This window comes from Heloderma suspectum, chromosome 3, assembly GCF_057233095.1.
Source record: "Heloderma suspectum isolate Gila_16-S chromosome 3, 16-S_ref, whole genome shotgun sequence".
NCBI classification, from domain to species: domain Eukaryota; kingdom Metazoa; phylum Chordata; class Lepidosauria; order Squamata; family Helodermatidae; genus Heloderma; species Heloderma suspectum.
Window position 1 is genome coordinate 292,536,521 of NC_139460.1, and position 21,484 is coordinate 292,558,004.

Sequence of the window (21,484 nt, forward strand, 5' to 3'; positions counted from 1 at the left end):
AACAGGTGATTGCTGGCCAACTCCAGGCACTCTTGAATGAAACTGATTATCTAGACCTATTTCAATTGGGCTTCAGGCCTGGTTTTGGAATGAAAACTGTGTTGGTCACCGTGTGGGATGACCTTTGCTGAGAGAGGGACAGGGAGAGTGTGACCTTGTTGATTCTCTTGGACCTCTCACCAGCTTTTCATACCATGGTATCCTTCTAGATAGGTTGTCTGGGTTGGGAGTTGGAGGCATTGCAGTCCAGCGGTTCCACTCCTACTTGGATGGCCAATTCCAGAAGGTGATGCTGGTGGATTATTGCTCTGTATCTTGGCAGCTATGCTATGGGGTTCCACAGGGCTCTATTCTTTCCTTCATGCTATTCACCATCTACATGAAACCGCAGATAACTGGAGGTTATCTGGGGGTGAGGGCTGAGATGTCATCAACATGCAAATGACACTCAGTTTTGTCTCTCCTTTTCATCAAATCTAGATAAGGCAGTGGCTGTTCTGAATCAGTGCCTGGGTATGGTTATGGACTGGATGAGGGCCAATAAACTGAGACTTAATCCAGACAAGGTTGAACTATTAATGAGTGGTTTGTCTGTCTGGCTAAGTGATGTTCAGCCTGTTCTGGACAGTGTTGTACTCCCTCTAAAGGATCTGGTTTGTAGTTTGGGGGTGCTCTTGGATCTGCCATTGTCATTAGAGGCACAGGTAGACTCGGTGGCATGGAGCACCTTTTATCAATTTAGGCTGATATACCAACTACATCCTTATCTGAGGAAAGATAGCCTAGCTACAGTTAACCATGCTCTGGTCACCTCTCATCTTGATTACTGCAGGGCTTTCTTTGAAAATGGTCCAGAAACTTCAGCTGATCTAAAATAGGGTAGCAAGATTGTTAATGGGGACTGGCCAACATGATCATATCGTGCCAGTAATTTTCCATCTGGACTGGCTGCCAGTCCATTTCTTGGCCTGCTTCAAAGTGCTGGTCTTAACATTCAAAGCCCTACATGGCTTTGGCCCAGGTTACTTGAAGGATCGTCTCCTCCCATATACCTGCCCAGTCCCTAAGATCATATTCACCTGGCCTCTTCCAGGAGCACCTGCCAAATGAACTGAGGCAATTAAAAGGGGGCCTTTTCTGTTGTGACACTCTAGTTGTGGAATGGGCCTCACAGAGAAAATCACCTGGTTCTTAGGTTGTGGTCATTTTGGTGCCAGGTAGGGGTGTACAAAACCCCACTTACCTTGCTCCGCTAGGGTCTGTGGGGGGCGATCCTGTCCTCCTCCAGGAATCCTCGATTGGGGGGGGAGATGAACCATTCCTCCCCCCTGGAATTCTCCCCGGCCGGCTTGGCTCAGTGGCGTGTCTGCAGAGCTGCCGGCCGGGCCGATCCGCAGCCAGGCTGCTGCGGACGCAAATGGTGTCCTGCGTAGGGGACACCATTTGCGTCGCTGCTGTAGCTGTGATAGGCTATGTAAATATTTACGTAGCCTATCACGGCTAAAGTAGCGACGCAGATGGCGTCCCCTATGCAGGATGCCATTCGCGGCTGCACACCAGAGCAGCGGCTAGCAGTGGCCAGATCTGGACTGCTGGAGGCAGGTAGGATCTGCTCTGCGGGGACTTCGCAGGGTGGCGGGGGGGATTGCTCTGTTCTGCCATGGACTCCGGGGGGTCAGATTCTAAAGAATCCGGCCTCACTGGAGTCCGTGGCGGAATTCTCCGCCTTCACTAGTGCCTGGTGAAGACCTTATTTTCCCAGGCATTTTAGTCTTTCAGTTTCTGTTGTTTTAAATCTGTTACTGTATTTTAAATCTTTCCACTGCTAGGTTTTATTCTGGGGTTTGCTTTTATTTTTATTTTATATTGTGATTTTAAACTTTTAAATTGTGTTTTATTATGTTGTATTTTATGGTTTAATTGTTGTGAACTGCCCAGAGAGCTTCAGCTTGAAATGTAATAAATAAATTAAATTTTGAAAATTGTATCTTAGCCACTAGATGGCAGCTTTTTCTTTATAAAAAAAAGAACTAATGAAAAGCTGCAATATGTTATCTGCAGTAGTTCTTTTAAAGCTGTGTTACCATGTTAGATAGACACGATGGGGGAAGGCAATGGCAAACCACCCTGCTATAGTCTGCCATGAAAACACCAGCGACAGCGGCGTCCCTCTAGGAGTCAGCAATGACTCGGTGCTTGCACAGGAGGAACCTTTACCATGTTGGAAAGGCATGGATGGCACTAAGGCATCTGCTTGTTAAATCTGCACATGGTTTCATGTGAAATTTCTTCCAGGAAAGTATTAGTTATGATCATGTTTGAGAAATTGAATATATTACTGCATGAGTTTTGGTATGTCTTATGTGTAAGTAAGAATGTCATCATTGTCACATATACAACACACAAACTATTTAAAACTTTTAGTCTCAAACAGTGGCAAATGAAGTGGTAAGCTAGGTTCACAGCGCTATGTGAGTGACTAAGGGTACAATCCTATGCATATTTAGACAGAAAAAAGTCCTACAGCTCCCAGCATGCCCCTGCTAGCATGGCTGGCTGAGGCATGCTGGGAGTTGTAGGACATTTTTCTATCTAAACATGCATAGGATTGGACCCTAAGGGCACAATTCTGTGGGATCTGCCCCTGGGTACATGTAACTCTCTGAACTTGGAGGCTTATGTGTATCCAGTGCAGAGTGGGAGGCTTTGAGGAGGGGGAGGGAAGGAGGCTCGGGCAGCCATAGGATTTCTCATATGTCTGCTGTCCTGATCTCCTCCCCTTGTCAACCTTGGGAATGCCTCCTTCTCCCCATCTCTGTGCTACATTTTTGGAGTGTGGAGAGGTAGCCAGCATGATTCTCTCTGTGCCAGCTATGACGGGGGGTGGGTGGGTGGGGAGTGCGGTTTCCTGGCTCTCTAAGTCAGAGCCCTGTTTCTGAGCCCAGGAAACTGAACAATCCTATGTCCCCCCAGATGCCGTCCAGGGAACATAGGATTGCTCTCTCCATAACTTTACAAAAACCTAGTGCTTATTGACGCAGTTTGAAAAGTTAACTTGGTCAATATATTTTACATTATTGACTTGTAGAAGATCAGGATCCTCTTAAAGTCTTGTAATAATTACCTGGATAAATGGCATTATTGTATCTTGTAGATAAAGATGATTTTTCAATGTATTATATAAACGGCTTTGGGTTTTTTCTATTCCCCCAGAACTCTTTAAGTACACATCAGGAAAAAAGCTGAATGATTTAATGGTAACATGTATAAAATCAAACATCATGCATACTTCGTGACTTGGAACAGAGGTGCTGCCCTTAGCATCCACTTAGCTAGGTTTTTGCTTTTTATGTATTGCAAACTTTTCTTAATGGCTGTGATCATCTATCTCATGCTGTGGGAGAGTTGGTTTTGAAAGTTTAAGAATTAGTTGTTTTTAGTCTCTTGGGTAAAAAGGGAAGTTATTCACATCAACCCTTCCTGCTGCGCATTTACTAAAACAAGCCTTTGAAGTTTTCCAGTGATGTCCTTGGTAAAAAAAAACAACACCCACCCACATTTTGTTCTGCACTGACTCATCCCTGAATATTGAGAAGTTCAGTGCAGTCAATATCTCAGTTTCATTTAGCTTCTCAAAACCATCTTCTTTTGTTTTCCAAATGTCTTTTCTGTTCTGCCCTTCATGTTCAGTACTGCCATTTGATCTTATCTTTTCACCTTGTTTTGTGAGGAAGGTTTCCAGACAGTTGCTATTTGGAGAAGGTTGTGTAGTTTAATTCCAGTATTGAGAAAAATATTAGTATCTGCTCCAAACCTGTTACCACAGCGAGTATCCAGACAGCGGGGGAGTATCCCTTTTTCTTCCTCTCCTTGGAAACTACCAGTTGTGAGAATGTAGCCCTGTAAACTGTTTTCTGTTGTAGGGAAGGAGATGATTTGGTTACCTGTTAATTGCTTGTTCTCAAATAGCTTGCTGCAGCTTCTGTCAAAGCTGCCCTGTTTGTGTTTCTTGGTATCTATTCATTCCAGGTTAGGAGGTCTACTACCATCCCTGTTCCTTAAACCCACTGTCTTTGCCTTTGCCATGAGGCTAAATTGCACATCATCTTTAAACTTGTTTACCTGGAAGTAAGGCTTGAGTGATTTCTGTGGAACATATGTCCTGTTGTAAGTATTCCAGTTAGTTTTGTGAACCACTCTGATATCAACTTTATGAAGAGCAGTATAGAAATAAAAATTAAGTGTTTTGCCTTTAACTCTTCCATATAAATCCATGGCTTATTCTGTTCCGATGGAGCTGGAAACTGGTTGATCTTTTGGAAATTTTGAGGCAGCACTGAACTGTGTTTGGAACTGGCTCAGAAAAAAACTGGATCTGTAACCAAGAAAATCGTTGAGCAGGAAGTTATGCTTGCTGCTTACCCCAGACCCTCTTTCCCAGAGGATCTAAGCTAGAGAACAAGCAGAGCACTCTTATCACCAGTTTTCCTGATCAGGAAGGGGCTGAATTTAAGAAAAGAAATTGACTGGACAAATGTATCCTTCTCTCTAATTCAGCCCTGTTCCCAAAGACAAGAGGCAAGTAAATAGAGAAAAGCAGTCTATCATCACATATGTATATATGCATACATAGGAAGTATGCATGGTCTTCCATAGTGCTTCCAGGGAGTGCTATGGCATGCATTTGGCCAAAAATGGCGGGTGGGAAAAGGGCTCTATCAAGCCCATACATGTGGCTGTTCAGTTCACACATAAGGATGTTCCATGTTCTGAATCTGGGATTTAATTACCAGCTAACTTGTATACTATTCAACTATAGTGGATTCTTTGCTTCAGTATAGTTGATAATTGGTAGGTAATACTTGAACCTAGCTTCTGCAGAACAGCCCAAACCTCTTCCTGTCACAGGAGGTGGTTTGATGCTAGAGAACTGGTTAGGGTAGGGAGAATGTATGTTCTGTCTGTTTCAGTATTACAGTGATGTGATAATTTAACAATTTGGCAAATGGCTTAGGAAAATCTAAACAACAACCCTGGCTCAGAGAAGGGAGACGTGCCAACTGATCCTAAGACCTAATATTGCAAAGATCTAGAACTAAAATGGGATTAGGGGGAACCCCCTGAAATAGCTAATGGGATTCTTCTTGCTGATTTTGTTGTTTAAAGTTGTATGTGAAATAATTTTGTCCAAAATTAATAAAAACATAACATTGTAAGGAAAAGTAGGATGACCAGGTGCAAGGGATGGACAGAACTCCTGAGCCTTTAACTGTGTAAAAGGGGGACTTTCAGCAGGTGTGGGTTTCTTTTTTCTCCTATATGCCATGCTGCAGCTGCTGAAATGTTCTCTTGTGCACAGCTTTTAAAAGTACAGGAGCCCCTTTCCCCCCTTATATCTGGTTGTCCTAAGTAAAGAGTAATAAATCAACAAGGTGGAGTGAAATTAGTGAGAGAAACAACATAATTTGTTGTTGTTGTTGTTGTTAATAATTGACAATGCCTACAGTTCAGTTTTAGAGGCTGCTATATTCTCATGGCCAGAGTGGCAATAATTAGTTATTAGAAATTTGAAGAAAATATATCATTGCAGGTGGATTCAGGAATACTAAAATGAGACACTAGAGGGGTACTGAAAGAACTGATAATGAAGGATAGCAGTGAGGAACCAAATTAAAAAAACATCAAAACCAGTCTAGTACAAGATTTGGAAGTTGTTCCAATCTTCAAAGAGTGACTTGCTGTATTGGTTTGGTAAGATGTATTGTGACAGAGTAGGAAAAATTGAAAGTTGTCATGGCAGAGGAAACTGCCTTAAAGGAACATTGCAGGTGAATGATTGACAGCAGGGGAGTGTGAAACAATGGAGTTGGAGTGGGGACTGGAATGAGTGACAGTTGCAGAGAGGCAATTACACAACAGCAGAATAGGAGGAGAGTGAGGGGGAGAGGGGTTAAGAGAGAGTTGAGCGCGAGGTAAAAGGCTGCTGGTGAGGATAGCTGTTAAAAGAGGTGAGTCACTTAGGTCAGAATGGTTATTAGGTTTGGTATTGGAATGATTATTCTGTATCATATGACTATTTGTTCTGGCTGTTTTCCATCAATAAAAGTACTTATGGATTGTAATTAATGAATGTACTCTGGTTTGGGGTATTCTAAGTTTAGCATATTTTGCCTTGCATGGTGGCTTTGAATTACACAGCCAAGTACATAAAAGGAAGTGTTTCATTGCTCTTTGTAAATCAGTAGATGGTGGTAGCATTAGGACGAATTCTGGACTAAGTAGATAGGCTGAGTGACTTACACAGTAACTTCTAGAGGCCAAAGCTGTGTAGGGGACCCCTAGAAAATGACAAGGGAATTACCTTGAAAACACCACTGACTGTGCGTACTTCCCCCACCCATGCATATGGCAATCTAGGTTTGTGGCACATTTTTTGTCAGCAGTCTTGCTGTTAGTTCTTCATGTTAATTTTGTTCTATTTGTATAGCCTTATTCAGGCATTCCTGATCCTGTTAGAGCAAACATGCAAGGAAAGAGAGCATAGTAGCCCTGCCCTCTGCATCATCACCTTCTACACGTGGAAGGTGAGTTTCTGAAAAGGAGAGCCTTCTATATCTCATGAGCCAGAATGCTGATTTTCCAGCATTCTAGATCATGTGGAGTTCCTCTTCAGAAAGTTGTCTTCCACTTGTAGAGGGTGACAAAACACGATAATGGAGGGGGTGGGGCTAGCATGCTCTCCCTCCTTGCATGTGTATTCTAGCCAGATTGGGAAAGCCTGAATAGGGCTTAAGTCAAACTTATGTCAGGATTTAGTGCTGTAGTCAGACAGGCAGCTACACAGACTTAAACAAATCTGACTCATTTATAAACAGGACCAGCTGTTTGTCTTTTTTCAATTTCACACAGTTTGTATTTTATTTGTTAATGTAAGGCTATAAAAGGTCAGTAAAGGGTATTGAAAAACTTCTTTGTATGTCTCTAAAGATAACCAGGCAGTTATTCCATTAAAAAACTTGTTACAGCTCAGGTTAAAAATTACAAATGGTTTTACTTCAGTTGCCAGTACTTTGTAAAATACAGTACCGTACTGTTCGTTCAAATGTATGACTGTTGATTTGTTGCCAGGTATTCAGGTGCTGTATTGTATTGCTTGTATTACAATTGTATTGTAATTTAAATACAAATTTAAAATGAGCTTATGTAAATATTCGCACATCAAATGCAAAAAGTCACAGCTGCCGTTAAGAGTAGCTTAAGAATTTTTAGCTTCCATAAAGCAGGGCCAGCTGGCTTCTGCTGTTTTTGCTTTGTTTGTGCAATTGCCTAAACAAAACTAATTTCCTAGGCCTTTGCCAAACAAGGAAGGGATACTGTGTGCTGTATGTGCTTGAGAAGAGGGAAGAGCAGGGTTGAATTTTGGGGTGTAAGGACTGAGTCCAATGCAGCCATTTCTTGGTGGGGGATAACTTAACCACTTTGGATGGGTCCCAAAACTTGGTGCTGTCTTTAAGGGGAGGTCAGATTTGGTCTTCATACTGGGCTCAACACCACCCTTAGTCACCCCATGTTGTTGACCTGGGACCTCATTTGGGGAAGTGGAGAATGGAATTGTCTGCATGGCTTCTATACACCAAGCAGTGCCATTACTTCTGTTCACCTCTCTCCATTCAGTTCCAGGCTGTCACTCTGATTCAAAAATTGTGTTTCAGCCATAGTCATTACCACTTAGCAGTCAGTCTAAACCCTTCGGTTTAAAACTGTCAGAAGTTCATAAACTTCCCTAGCTAAGACTTTTTCCTGTTACAGTTAGTGTTACAAGCTACTCTGCGTAATTCAAATTTTGGAGGTGACTCTGTATGCACATCTTGTCTGTGTACACAAAATGGACACTGAAGTTCATGGGGGCATTTGATAAGAGTGCAGAAATCTTTTGAAACATCAACCTCCTTCAGAGGTCTGGAACAGTTTGGATTTTTCTGATTTCGCCTGCAAAAGAAATAATGCAGGTTTATACCATCTGTCTTTGTAATAGTAATAGATTCAAAGGGAGAAGTGTTGGAGCTGATGGTGGGGAGACAACAGTTCCTCCCACTATCTTGTTAAGGCCAAGTATTTAGTCTTTTAACTGCCACAGTTACAGCTGTCAACATGAGATAAGTTTGTGGGTAAGTATTGTACAGATTAGAGGGGTGCAACTGAATGCCTACAGGCAGTGTCTGCAGTATGATTTGTGTCCACATTGGGGAAAAAACGGTGTGTGTGGAGGGGGGGATGAATGAAGCTGGCCACCCACAGACTATGACATTATTAAATAAGACTTCTAATATATTCGGGCATAAAATGAACAGGACCCTATCAATATGATGATATTGATAGCCTGACTGCTGATGGCAGTTTGACCTAACTCATCTGCTGAGTACTCCATTGGAAGAACGGTAACCTAGAGCAGCAGATGGAGTGAACACTCATGCTGTAGTCACCACGCTTGGTGTGCCAGTCCTGTGGTGTATTGGCCTGTGTGGCTGATCCCCTGAGGCCACTTAGGGAGTACCAGGGCTGGCCCAAGACTTTTCCTTCCTGAAGTAGAGCAGCAAATGGCACCCCTCTCCCCTCAAGTCAAGGTGTATAGTACCCAATGCTAGTCAAGTTATTCTGACACCTGAGGCAGAAAGGCCCACAAGCACCTCTCTCCTTCCCGGCAGTAAAAGCAGAATAATAACAATAAGTTAAATAACTAATAGAGAGCCAGTGTGGTGTAGTGGCTAGAGTGTTGGACTGGGAGTCAGGAGATCCAGGTTCTAGTCCCTGCTCGGCCATGGAAGCTCACTGGGTGACTCTGGGCCTGTCACAGACTCTCAGTCCAACCCACCTCACAGGGTTGTTGTTGTGAGGATAAAATGGAGGAGGACGAGGACTATGTATGCCGCCTTGGGTTCCTCAAGGAGGAAAAAAGGCAGGATATAAATGTAATAAATAAACAAATAATAAATAAATAATAGTTTGCTGCCATTTCATGACACCCAAAATCAGCTGTCTCACTCTGCCTAATGGTAGGCCTGGCCCTGGGGGCACACACACTCACCCTTGACATGGTCCCTGCCTGATGCCCAAGCTCCACAGGAGGTAGGCAGCTTTAGTCTGCCTGACTCCACTGCAATAGAAGCTGGTGCCAGGCCCATCCTGAGCTACTGTGGACTGCCTTGCCAGCCAGTGTCCCTGCCCATTTGTCCTTCCCACCCCTGTCGTGGGCTCAAACAAATGTTGCTACTCAAAGGTGGAGAACTGTGCTTGATCTGCATCTTGTGACCCTATCTGCAAAGTTTCTTCTTCAGATATGTGCGAAGTTGCTAGCTTGAACTTGTCCCACACCTGAAAAAGTCTTAAAAATGTCATATTTTCTATACAATATTACACAGGGTGGAGAATTTCAGGCTTAGGGCTCAGATCTGCCCCTCCTGCGGTTCCCCCCAGGTAGACATGCCCTTTTTACCTGGCCCCACCCCCTTTCACCTGACCACCAATGGTCATCTCCTAGCTTTTTGTGCACCTTTTCCCCATTCTAAAATGTTGAAATGCATCCCCTAAGGCTTAGTTACTGGGAGTAAGAGCTTGGAGCTAAAATGTGCAGGCATTTTTGGTGTTTTGGCCCAACATCTTTTGCAATTGGCCACACTCACAACTGGATTGCGGCCCCTGAGAGCTCTCCTGAAATGGAATTCGGCCCTTGGGCTGGAAGAGGTTCTACACCCATGTCTTTATAAGGGCTACTTTTGGCTTGGGTAAACGTCCAAAATATTTCTAATTTTAGCTCTTAAAAAATTGCTTTAGCAGGTCAACATGAAATCAGAGTTATGGAATTTTAAGAATTTCCAGAAGAGCATTATTTGTATACTACATGGCCGCTTTGAGTCGAACCAAGACAGGAAAACAGACAGATGGTTTTATCACTTCATGTGCTTACAGTGATTAAAACCACATTGTGGCACTGCATATTTTTCTGCAGATTTTGGACCCTTTTTGCTTTTTGTAAAGGTTTGCATTGCTTGTTTGCTTTATAGCAACAATATAATATGCTTTACAACACTTTTCTTGCACAGCAAAAAGGAAGTCCTACACAGAAAGACATCATATCAGATCAAGGTTGTGACAATGTGATAAGAGACTGTGGAAAAGACTTTGTACTGTGATAGATTTAATTGTACCTCTGTCAAGAATCTTGCTGAAACTGGATATGAAAAATAACACTGGACCGGAAAACTAACCTTCTGAGTGGCCTCTGATGGAAATTAAGCAAGCTAAGAGGCCCAGCATGTTAAAATAATGGCTAAACAAAATCCTACATTGCTAGTCATATTTCTAGCACCTAAATTAGCTGTGGTGTAAATTAGCTGTGGTGTATTGGAGTAATGTTGCATCCAGTTTGGTGTTGTGTTTGTTAACTGTGGCTAGCTATGGTTGAAGGGAAGTTCAGAGGCAGTCTAATCAGAAGTCACTTGCCCAGAGAGTAGTTACTTCCCTGAAAAGACCTTTTGTTCAAAATATGTTGGGTCTCTTAAATATTGGCTTGCACCATCATCATTTTTTCCTTTGTTTTCTTTTTGGTGTTTTGGGACTCATCCTTAAACATCTTTTACTTATCAAACAATATTTTCATCTCCCTTAGTCATATGCTACTGTTACTCCATAATATGGCTTCCCCTTTTGTTGCACTTGTTCCTTTGATGCACCTATCTGTGTGACTCCACGTTGATATCTACCCTGTTAACTTCCAGAATCTGGTAGCCAGATTGATGTTGCCCTGAACATAGAGAATATTTCCTTGGCTGATGGACCTTTCCTTTATATACACATCTGTTTTCATTAAATTTGTAACATGCTAGAGCAGTGAATTGTAAAGGCTAATTAGGTAATGCATAGAAAAAGAATTTACATTTTGTTTAACTTATACGTGTAGACTACCAGGTTGGTTATTTTAAATACAAACTCTCAAGTGTGTGGTGGCATTAATAGAGATAAAATATTTTTCCTCTTTATTTTCTCCACATCATCCAGCATTTTATAAACTTAGTGTGCTCCTTTCCCTCCAGCCTCTTTTTTAATGTAAAAATGCGTAGCTGCCCTCATGGTTCAGCTGCCCGAACATGCTGTGACTGCAGAATAATGAAAGGGATGGCAATCACTTGCATATCCTACTTGTAAGATTTCCAGGTTGATCCAGGCTCTCATTACTGGAGATGGTGCGCTAGACTAGACAAACTTTCGGTCTGATCTAGCAAAGCAGTTCTTTATGGTCTGATGACAAGAAGCATCAAATAATCATCAACAATGTATCTGGTGATTCATTTTGTACAAGAGTTGCAATGGCAAGAGGATATGTGGAGGCTACTGTCTAGTATTATGTTGCTTTTGCCTGCTGTTGCCAATACAAATTTAAGCTCTTATGACCTAACCAGACACTGTTATGAATCTGTATCTCATGTGCTAAGCACAAGGCCCTCCATGGCTTTACCCCTGCCTCCCTTCTCTCCCCTTATCACAGTAACACCCCTGCCTCTGATGGTCACACTTCAAGAACAACACTCAGAGGTCTCCTGCTCCCTCAGAACTCCACTGTTTATCCTTTCTGATCCATATGCTTGGAATCACTTCCCAGAACACATGCGCGTTGCTATTTCCCTTAGTCCCTTCAAATCTCTCCTCAGAACTCCCCTGTTTCCTGAAGCCTTTGGCTCCACCCTTTAGTTTTCTTGCCATACTAACTTTGCTTGTAATTAAGGGTGTTTCCAGAGCTCCTAGCACTAGCAATCAGAAGGTGCTGTGTATTCCATCTTTTCTTTCTTACCAGATTTTCTGTATTAAGGAAAAAAAGGAAGAAGCAGTGGAAGAACACAGGGGGGTCATGAACCTTCCCCCCATAAATGGCCGTGAACGTGGGAGGGTGATAGTACCATAAAATCATCAGTTGGAAGCACCTTAAACCTTGGCACATGTAACTGAAACAGCCACATGTGTCTTCCCTGTTTACCCCTTTTGTCTGTTTCTCCTCTGTCAGTTTTTAGATGGTAAAGCATCTGTAAACATTATGCACATTGATGGTACTATAATAATTATAATTATAATAAATTATTTATAAAGTTTGCATACAGAAACTTCAAAATTTTTATTTGATGATGTGTATAAAAGTGTCAAGGATGCACAGTTCTTAATCATGAGAACCCTGGAGCAGCTGCTCACTTTTAATAAATGATTTGCATCTTGTCTCTTTAAAATCAAGGTGCTTTATGCATAAAACAAGATCACAATAATTTAAAATATGTGCAAAATCAACATGTTCATAGTCTTTTAAATCCACTTTAAAAAGAACCCCTGCACCGATAAATTCAGCCAGAAATATGTGACTAGTTAAAACTTGTGACTAGTTAAAACTTCATGGATTTTCTTGTAAAATCTAGTTTTGAAATACATGCATTACATAGACTTTCTTGTAAAATGTAGTTTTAAAATACATACATTACATCAACTGCATTTGAGACTGGAGCTGGTCCTTTTATTTTTTTAATTTATTAAATTTCTTAATGGCCCATCTGGCCGGTCATCTGGCCACTCAAGGCGATGTACAATAGTGCAACAGTTTAAAACAATAAAATTCCATATTAAAACACAATATTTCTAAAAATACCCTAACCCACCCCAAATGCCTGCCTGAACAACCACGTTTTTAATGCATGGTGGAAGCTCATTAAAGAGAGGGCATGACGGAGGGAGTTCCACAGAGTGGGGGCCCCCGCAGAGAAGGCCCTCTCCCTCGTCCTCACCAGCCTAGCTGTCCTGGCTGATGGGACAGAGAGAAGGCCATCCAAGGCTGATCTTGTTGAGCGGCCTGTCTGGTGTTGCTGGAGGCACTCCTTGAGATAGGCTGAGCCGGAACCATATAGGGTTTTAAAGGTCAAAACTACCTTGAATTTGGCCTGGAAAACAACTGGTAACCAGTGCAACTCCTTCAGCACCGGAGTGATGCAATCATGCCAGTGGCTGCCTTTAATCAGGTGAGCCGCTGCGTTCTGCACCAGCTGCAGCTTCCGAACTGTCTTCAAGGGTAACCCCACGTAGAGTGCATTACAGTAGTCTAGACGAGAGGATCCTGCTCTTGTACACATCTCCTTCTGCTGCTGTTACATCCCTTGATCCTTGCTCAGGATTCTACTGTGTCTTTGTTGCATATGCTCTTTTTTTAAAAAAATCCTCCCTCTAAAATCAGTGTGGTAGCTATGTGTACCACGCTGAAAATAAGCTGTCCTGGAACTTTTAGATGGATCTATAACTTCCTGTTCTTTTTAGTCATATGTATCTACCTTGTTTCTAATTCATAGCCAATCTTTGCTCTACTAAATAAGATACTTGTTTGTGATTTAACAGGTTGCACCTAATGATGAAGCTGTCATAACATTGCTTTGTGAATGGGCTGTGAGCAGTAAAAGATCTGGCAAGCACAGGGCAATGGCTGTGGCTAAACTTCTGGAGAAGAGGCAAGCTGAAATTGAAGCAGATGTAAGTTGTTTGGTTGTTCTTGGTTCATAATGGAAGATTCATCCCTTGATCCATAGAACCCTGTTAGAAGCTCTGATATTTCTGAACTATAGTCTTACTGTGCCTCCTTTCAGATCAATCAGGATCTTTTAACATGTCTCTTTTTCTTGTGGTGGCAATAGCGGGGAATTAATGTTTGGGACAGAAAAGGAAGGAAAAAGCAGTTTCTTCTGGTCCTCTCCCGTAATTCACCTTGAACTAAGTGCTGGATTCACAGCCAAGATCATCCATTATAAACAAAGAAAGGGCTTAGTTGGGTAGTATATTTTTTTAAACTTGGCTTGCTGTAAACATCATTGATTCTTCAGCTTATTAGAATCACAGTTAGATAATATTGCACACATAGGAGCACCATATGCAAGAAGGTGTTTAAGTGGAGAGGATGTGAGCATGTAGATGCATTGTTTGTTTAAAGAAGAATGATAATAATAAAAGACATTTTAAACTTACATAAGGTAACATCCAAGGTTTCCTTCTTCTGGAGGAACAGAATCTTTGGATGCAACCCACAGTGCTATCAATCCACATGGCACTTTACAAAGTAACATAAAGCAAAAAAGATAGTTCCTTGCCCTGATGAATTTACAATCTCTATAGCTCCAATGCACTGTTTGAGAAAGATGTAACAAAACTCTCAATCTCTTTTGGCATGGGTGCACATTGTGACAACGGTACAAATCCTTGATCTGTGCTTGTGTGTCACTCAGCCAATTCTTAACTGACTTTAAATTAGATTATCTTGTTTACTATTATGCACAGCCAGCCAGAGATCAACATGTTGTAACTGTTACAAATAGTTGTGAGGGTTTTTTTTCTTCTCTTCTGTGGGATTTCTGGGTAATGGGGAGGGCAAAGTAAATGCAATTGCATTTATAGCTATGGTATTGCAATTCTACACTCACTAGCTTGATCTTGTTTATATTTGTAGCGGTGTGGTGAGGTAGAAGTCTTGGATGAAAAGGAATCTATTTCTTCAGCATCACTTGCTGGATCCAGCCTTCCTGTTTTCCAGAACGTCCTTCTTAGGTTTTTAGATACCCAAGCCCCATCATTATGTAAGTATCATCTTCATTCCAGAACAGAGTGAAGCATTTTGACCTTTTGTCCAACAACTGAGTTAATTCTGTTTCATTACTATGATTGTTAGTATATTTTCTTCCTTCCTCGCTACTGCCTGACGTACAGATTTTTTTTTCTCTTTACAGGGTTTTAACTTTCCAAAACATTGTGTTTTGGGAACTAAAGTATTTTTGTCTGAGGCAATTAAGGAATTCAAAGTAATTCTTTGTGTTAGAGGCTGGAGAAAAATTGTTTGTTTCAGCTTGCCTTATCCAGAAGTTTAGGACATTTAGGTAAAGTGTAAACATGTCTGTCCGACTAGTGTGCATATCTATATAGATACACACACACACACGCACATGCGTTTGTGTAGTGGTTGGTGTAAAGCATCACAACAGCAAAACAACAAGGAGGCTCTGGATCCACTGTGGATGCTGTCAATCTTAATGTAAAATTTATAATAGAGATAGAAAGATAGACTAACAACAGTGTAACCCTGTTGTTAGTCTATATGTGTGTGTGTGTATGTATATGTGTGTGTATATACACACACACACACACATACACATATACACACACGTACATACAAACACTATACACACATATATACCCCTGTATGCATATATTACACACACAAATATGTTATGGAGTGCAAGAGGGCAAGCCCTTGTCCAGTGGAGGGTGATGGCTCCGATGTCAGTGAGGCAGTGAATCTGCTCCAGGTTTCAGTCAGAACTCTAAAGGAGCTATCCAAGGTGCTGAACCCTGTCCCCCAAATGGGTTCAGCACCTTGGATATTTCCGTTAGAGTTCTGACTGAAACCTGGAGCGGATTCAGCGCCCCACTGACATTGGAGCCAACAACCTCCACTGTCCTTGTCCCAAGGAGCATGAACTCTAAAATGTGACTTGGGGGAAACAAACTATTGGCTTCTTGGTACCAGAAAAAGACCTTTTTATTTTCCCAAGCTTTAAAAAAAAGTTTGCTTGTTCTATTTTCATTGATGTTTAAAGCTTCATTTTAAAATAATCCTTTTCTATCCATTTATTTCTCCTTTTAAAATTATTGTTGTGGCTCCTTTTAAAATTCTTTTAATGTTTTATCATTGGTTTTATTGTATTTGTTTTTATTATGTTTGTTGCTCTGAGAGCTTTGGCTATAAGGTGACTCATAAATGACATGAATTAATGAACCTATTATAATAAAAGAGGATGTCTGCCTGTCTGTCCATCAGTGCCATAGAGCCAAGATCGTGAGACCTAGACACCTGAAAGTTGGTGTGCATATTAAGGGGACCTCAGCATTTTTTTATTTTTAAAATTAATTAATTTTAATTAATTTAGAGAGTAATCCTATGGCCCCTAGACAGTGTCTGGGGGCCATAGGATAGTTGGGATTCCTGTATCTGAGGTCAGAGATAGTTCCTCGACCTTGGACCCAGGAGAAACCATGTCAGCTGCGTCTCTGAGGACAGTGACCTTTGAGAGGACAGAAAGGGAGCCGTTCTGTGGGTGGGGAGAGGAGAAGAAGGGACTGAGGAAGCGGCGATACAAGCTATCCCCAGCCTTCCCCAGTCTTCTTCCTTCCCCCTCCCTGACTCCTCAGCTAGATGGGCAAAAACATCCTAAAATGCTTCTCCCTCTCTGTATAGGATACCAGTCAGCTTCTGAGTTCAGAGGCTGACAGGCATCTGGATAGGACTGCGCCCTTAAATGTGTCCTTGTAGTTCAAACCTGCAGTAGCATCTTCAGCTACAAGGGACAGACTTCCCTAACCAGCACATAGTGTTGCAGTCCTTACAGTTTGAAGCCAGAGGACATTAGTAGCCCAAGGGACACAGTTATGTGCCTACCCCCTCCCTGCTCCTGTGGCACAGCCCTCACTCAGGAGAATGGAGTGGACAGGCCCTTCCTTTAGGGAGTTATAGGCATAGCCCCTGGCAGGGGGCTCACTCACATGAGGTAGGCACAATATGTTCAACTCTGAAAGCTGCATTTGTTTGCTTAAAGACTTCACTGTAGCAAACAAAGGGCTATTCCAACCTGTGCAAAGCCAGTTCTGTCCATAAATAAATAAATAAATAGTAAATAAAATAAATAGTAAATAAATATATCCTATGCCTGCAGGGTCCAAGCATGGGGCAGAAGGAGACTGAGGTCATACTTTATCAGGGCCCAGAGATTCAGAAGGGCCCAGAAGGCCTTGCTGCAACTCCATTGCTATGCGGGGGGGAAATTGAGGTTATATTGTAGATAATGCCTGAAGATGTTTATGGAAACTTATTCCACTGTATGTTGTCCAGATCTTGTGAGATTTGCTGGATCGGTCATAGACAGTGTTGGGAGCAGAACAAGCAACATTTTGAAGAGTGGGTGACTGGCTCAGTCTCTTCTCTAGAACGGAGAAAGTGTGCCTGTGCAGTAGGGTGGCCAAAAAAGAGGAAATGCATTACGAAAGAAGAGGACATGGATTTGCATATGCTAATTGATAGGTAAAAAGGTAAAGGTGGCCCCAGCCAGTCGTGTCCGACTCTAGGGTGTGGTGCTCATCTCCATTTCTAAGCCGAAGAGCCAGGGCTGTCCGAAGACACTTCCGTGGTCATGTGGCCGGCATGACTGAACACCGTGCACGGAACTCTGTTACCTTTCCCGCTGAAGCGGTACCTATTTATTTACTTGCAGTTTCTTGCTATCGAACTGCTAGGTTGGCAGGAGCTGGGACTGAAGACGGGAGCTCACTCCGTCACGCGGCACTCGGGTCTCGAACTGCTGTCCTGCCGACCTCCCGGTCTGCAGTTCAGCGTCTTAACCACTAAGCCACCGCGGCCCCAATTGATAGGTATAGATACAGTTTTAGAAAACATTACTGTAACTGTAATAGAAAGATACATCCAGGGCTGGCAGCACACTTCACAGGGACCTCGGCCATGGTGCTGCTGTTGCCTCTCTGTCAGTATTGATTTTGAGCGCAGAGATAGTTAGCAGCTCAGATTCAGAAGAGGAGCAGCCAGAACTGGGGGAGGCATTTTCACAAGCCAGTTCAGATATGGGTAGGCGTGCTTCTCAAGTTACCAACTCCCAGATGGCTGCGCATGAAACTTCCTCCTTGCCCCCCTCTGTGAGAAGCAGCGAGCAGGAGGAAGCGGGGCTTGAGGACTGTGACCTAAGAGATGCGAGGCGGAGACGCAGAGCTAAGAGGGAAATGTCAGGGGCGGAGCTCAGGCGGTCGAACAGGGTAGCGATGAGTGAGAGGCTACACAGGGAAGCATCGCGTGAGGGGCGGGACCTCCTTCCCTAAGTTAGCCTTGCCAGATAGCCTCCCTTTCAAACTATGGGCAACTTTCGGTGAACCCCTTTGAATCTCCTGGAGGCATTCCTTTGTAGCCAGAGAGTCTTGGAGGATTTGCATCTGTAATGAACCTGTGAATAATGAATTAAAGGCGTGAGACTGAAGCCTCTCATTTTGTGTGTGTGTGAGTGCTTAAGGAATGAGGATTTGTGACACCCTCCCCACTCTGCCACTACCTTCTTTTCTTCACCTGCAGCCATCCCCTCTATTTTACTTGCCTGCCATGGCCTCTACCACCATTTTGCCTGCTTGCTGCCACCTCTGCCACCTACTCACTCTCTTCCACCTCCCCCTCCTCAAACATTTTTCCCAAGGGCAGCAGCACTTTTGAATGGGAGTGAGGCTGGCACTCAGCTGGCTCTGTACCTACTGCCTGCCATCTGAGATTGTCCCAAATTCAATGCCTGACACATCAGTGTCAGGTATTGCTTTTGCAATCTAAGATGATGGGCAGCAAGTGTAGAGCTGAGTGCCAGCTGTTTTCAATCAAAAGTGCCACTGCCTCCTATGGAAATGTAGTGTGTGAGTATTGCTGCAGGAAGAGTGCATTTGAATGTTGCCTGCCATCTTAGGGGTTGGCATGGTTGGGGATAGGCCCTTCTGCTCCACCATGCTGATCCCTGATGACAGTTCTGAATACATCTCATCATAGTGGAGAACGATCTGACCAGGTGAATTATGTCTTTGCTTAGTCTGATGTCAAGGCACTAACTGTTGATGCCCTTGGGGTTTCTACCTTCTTAGGATTCTTTAAACTAGTATTGGACTGAACAAATACAGCAGGGGTGAGCAACTTGTGGACCTCCACATGTTTTGCCCTACAACTCCCATTGGCCCTAACCAGCATAGCCAATGGTGAGGTATGATGGGAGTTCAAAATATCTAGAGGGCCACAAGCTGCCCACCCCTGAAATAGATGATGCCTTGAAACAAAGGACTGTCCTGTGTAAAGTAGGACACATGGTCTATTGTGCAGTTAAACTGGGACTTGCAGTTTGAGATAAATATTTGTGATTCCCTTTATGTGACATGCTCTCTCAAAAGCAACAAGTCCCAGAGTTCCTTGTGCATAGGCAGGAGGAAGGACAGCTGGTAGGACAGGCAAAGCCCCATCATTGATCTCAGGGACGGTGGAAGCCAGTATTGTGGTAGGATTTACAGACCGAAAGTATATATGAACAAATGTCTAATGTTCTCTGTCTGTCTGTCTCTGTCACACACACACACGCACCCCCCCCTCTGTATACCACGATACCTGGCTATAAGTACAAGTCAGGCACAGATTTCTGAGTATTTTCCTTATGAAAAGTTGCGTTTGGAAAAAGAAATCTTCAAGTTGCCATTCAGAAAAGATGATGAATTAGCCCCCACTTAATTTAGGAAATGAAATTTACAAAACAACAACTGAAACTAATTTTCAATGAAGTGTGTGTAGCATTTGCTTGCTGCTAGTGCATGTCGCAGAAGATGAAATAAGTTTAATCATGCTAGCACTCATCAGCAGTCAAAATTGGGGCAATAATTATGGGGCAATAATTACTAAGCCACTTAGCTATTCTGTCTGAGTGTGAACTTGCAAGAGAAATTGACTTTGGAGAGACAGCTGATGAGTTTGCAATGAAATAGGCCAGAAAATTAAAGTTTCAGACGGAATTGGTTTGTTTATAAAATGTTTGCAGCCATATAAGAGAAAACTGATTCTCTTTTTCATATAAGAGAAAACTGATGGTAAAAAATGCATATATTAGATAAAAATGTGTACAAAAAGGCATATCTTAGGAGAAGTGTACACAAAAGTGCATAAGAATGTTGGTGTGGACTTCATGTTGCAAACTGATGTGGAAACTGATATGGAAATGAGATGGAACAAATTAAGGATTGGAAAACTGGGAGAAATCGAGATTAACAGATCTCTCCATCCTTACATCTGACGCAGGAGAGAGGTGGGGCACTCTCCATAAGGGTTTAATAAATAGTGGGAATGTTGGTGTGCTCAAGAGCTATACATTGTGGGTTCTCTTAATCATATTATGGTGACTCTCTCATTTAACCTGTAGTGGTTCATAGTGTAAATGGATTGCCTTGAAGGGGTCCAATTCATGGTGGATTACTCTTGCAACTAGGCTTTCAGTAAGCCTCAGTGTTATAAAAAAATGTATTAAACTGCCTGGAGAGTTGTCAAACCAAACCTGAGTATCTTTCAAAAGTGATGCAGGACCTTCTTATATGGGCTGACTTTACGAAAGTCTGGATAAAGTGGATAAGCAGGATTTTTTATACCTGAAATAGCTGCTTCGATGTTTGTGAAGTCTGAATTTGAATGGGGGTTTAATTTTTTTTAACCTGCTTGAGTCTAATTGTTATTGTTGTTGTTGTTGTTCAGTCGTTCAGTCATGTCCGACTCTTCGTGACCCCATGGACAATAGCACGCCAGGCCTTCCTGTCCTCCGCTCTCTCCCGGAGTGTGCTCAAGTTCATATTCATTGCATCGGTGATGCTATCTAGCCATCTCATCCTCTGCCGTCCCCTTCTCCTTTTGCCTTCAGTCTTTCCCAGCATCAGGGTCTTTTCTAGAGAGTTTTCTCTTCGCATTAGGTGGCCAAAATATTTGAGCTTCAGCTTCAGTATCTGTCCTTCCAATGAGCAGTCAGGGTTGATTTTCTTTAGGATGGACTGATTTGACCTCCTTGCAGTCCAGGGGACTTGTAAGAGTCTTCTCCAGCACCACAGTACAAAAGCATCAATTCTTCGGCGCTCAGCCTTCCTTATAGTCCAGCTGTCACAGCCATACATTACTACTGGGAAAACCATAGCTTTGATGATATGAGCCTTTGTCGGCAAGGTGATGTCTCTGCTTCTTACTATGCTGTCTAGGTTTGCCATAGCTTTCCTCCCAAGGAGCAAGCGTCTTTTAATTTCATGGCTACAGTCACCGTCTGCGGTGATCTTGGAGCCCAAGAAAGTAAAATCTGTCTCTTCTTCCATTTCTTCCCCTTCTATATGCCAGGAAGTGATGCGGCCAGATGCCATGATCTTCGTTTTTTTAATGTTGAGTTTCAAACCAGCTTTTGCACTCTCCTCTTTCACCCTCAACAAGAGGCTCTTGAGATCCTCTTCGCTTTCTGCCATTAGGGTGGTATCGTCTGCATATCGGAGGTTGTTGATAATTCTCCCAGCAATCTTAATTCCGACCTGTGATTCATCCAACCCGGCGTTTCTCATGATGTACTCTGCATATAAGTTAAATAAGCAGGGTGACAATATGCAGCCTTGTCGTACTCCTTTCCCAATTTTGAACCACTCGGTTGTTCCATGTCTGGTTCTTCCTGTTGCTTCTTGACCCTCGTACAGGTTTCTCAGGAGACAGGTAAGGTGGTCTGGTACTCCCATCACTTTAAGAATTTGCCACAGTTGGTTGTGATCCACACAATCAAAGGCTTTAGCGTAGTCAATGAAGCAGAAATAGACGTTTTCCTGGAATTCTCTT

The 21,484-nt window shown here is 42.7% G+C and overlaps 1 protein-coding gene across 1 annotated transcript in view; it reads left to right on the top strand.

Annotated features, from left to right (window-relative positions):
- MED12L (mediator complex subunit 12L) overlaps window positions 1-21,484 on the top strand; it is a 262,912-nt gene that overhangs the window by 54,774 nt on the left and 186,654 nt on the right. The window contains exons 11-12 of the mRNA XM_084847292.1: window positions 13,420-13,551; window positions 14,519-14,645. Coding sequence (XP_084703418.1) covers window positions 13,420-13,551; window positions 14,519-14,645 — 259 coding nt within the window. The remainder of the gene's footprint in view (window positions 1-13,419; window positions 13,552-14,518; window positions 14,646-21,484) is intronic.